The sequence below is a fragment of the Microtus ochrogaster genome (genome assembly GCF_000317375.1).
Source record: "Microtus ochrogaster isolate Prairie Vole_2 chromosome 14 unlocalized genomic scaffold, MicOch1.0 chr14_random_1, whole genome shotgun sequence".
Lineage (NCBI taxonomy): Eukaryota > Metazoa > Chordata > Mammalia > Rodentia > Cricetidae > Microtus > Microtus ochrogaster.
Window position 1 is genome coordinate 8867588 of NW_004949096.1, and position 1418 is coordinate 8869005.

The window sequence follows — 1418 nt, forward strand, 5'->3', positions numbered from 1 at the left end:
CCCTCTCCCTCCCTCTCCCTCTCCCTCTTCCTCTCTTTGGTTTGTTTGTTTGTTTTTGAGGATAGAGTTTCTCTGTGTAGCTTTGGAGCCTGTCCAGGAACTAGCTCTTATAGACCAGGCTGGCCTCGAACTCACAGAGATCTGCCTGCCTCTGCTTCCCCAGTGCTGGGATTAAAGGTGTGTGCCACCACCACCTGGCAGGGTTAACTCTTTAGAGGAGACTTTGACCTCCAGCCCTGGTGGTGTGGCCACAGGACACCACAACAGTGTCCTAGAGAAGGGCTTAGGAAGGTACAGAATAAATAAAGTTTATCTTGTCCAGATCATGGGCCTGCCAGTCTCTGGGATGGGCTGTACAGCTAACCCTGCAGCCTAGCTCTGCTGCTTCCCTGACTAGAGAAGTCTCCTGGGCACTCAAGGGGATAACTGGGTTCCCTGATGACCCATTCTCTTCTCTCCCCACAGCAGCAAACCCCCTGCTCTGCTCTACCGCCCGCTACCACTGCAGGAATGGCCTGTGCATTGACAAGAGCTTCATCTGTGATGGACAGAACAACTGTCAAGACAACAGCGACGAGGAGAGCTGCGAGAGTTCTCTTGGTGGGTACTGCTCTAAATTAGGCGAGGGGGGAAAGAGACGCACCGGTACCCTCTTCCTAACAGCAGCACTGGTGACTTTTGTGCACGCTTTTATCCTGGGTGTTGGCAATCTTGATAACATTGTTTCGCCTTTATCCTGGGTGTTGTAGTCTTGGTACCATTATGCTGCCTTTATCCTGGGTGTTGCATAGTCTTCATACCGTTATGCTGCCTTTATCCTGGGTGTTGCAGTCTTGGTACCATTGTGCCTACCATTTTGACTTTGACCACTGTATATGCGTTTCTCCTATGGTCATCTTTGGTTGCATTACGTGCCTACTGAATTGCTTTGCTACGGTTTTCCACGGCGTAGTGTTGTCGAGAGTCATGTGAGTCGTTTCCCTCCGTTGAGTCCCTTCGATCAGATGAGTTCCGAAGAGTGAGATGCCTGCACGAGTCATTTCTCCACACAGCTGCCTGCAATTTTCTCTCGGCTTTCACTGCTGTGCCTGTCAGTTCTTCCCTGACAGCTCAGTCACATTCATGGCTGCTCTGGCTTTGACTTTTTTCTTCTCAGTTTTGTTAACTTAGTAGTCATGAAATGATAGCCTCCCCAAGTACTGTCATCTGTCTGATGAGCACGATACGCCCAAGACACCCCCCCCCCGTGCATGTGTTTACTACTCGGTTCCTCTGCGGCTTGTCTGTGCATATAAAGCTCTTGATTTGGGAGTTATTTCATAGAAACTGATGGCTGCAGCTGGAGGAAGGACACTGAAGGCTAAGGTTTCTCCTTCCTGTGGAGATTCCCGGGATCTTGTTCAGTGAACATGCATGTC

The 1418-nt window shown here is 50.2% G+C and overlaps 1 protein-coding gene across 3 annotated transcripts in view; it reads left to right on the forward strand.

Annotated features, from left to right (window-relative positions):
- The window catches only part of Ldlrad3 (low density lipoprotein receptor class A domain containing 3), a 241252-nt gene that overhangs the window by 126952 nt on the left and 112882 nt on the right, over window positions 1–1418 (forward strand). For 2 of the 3 annotated variants that reach the window (XM_005364098.3, XM_026787639.1), the window contains exon 4: window positions 466–600. In XM_005364098.3, the coding sequence (XP_005364155.1) occupies window positions 466–600 (135 nt within the window). The remainder of the gene's footprint in view (window positions 1–465; window positions 601–1418) is intronic. The other variant, XM_026787638.1, reaches the window with a different exon arrangement.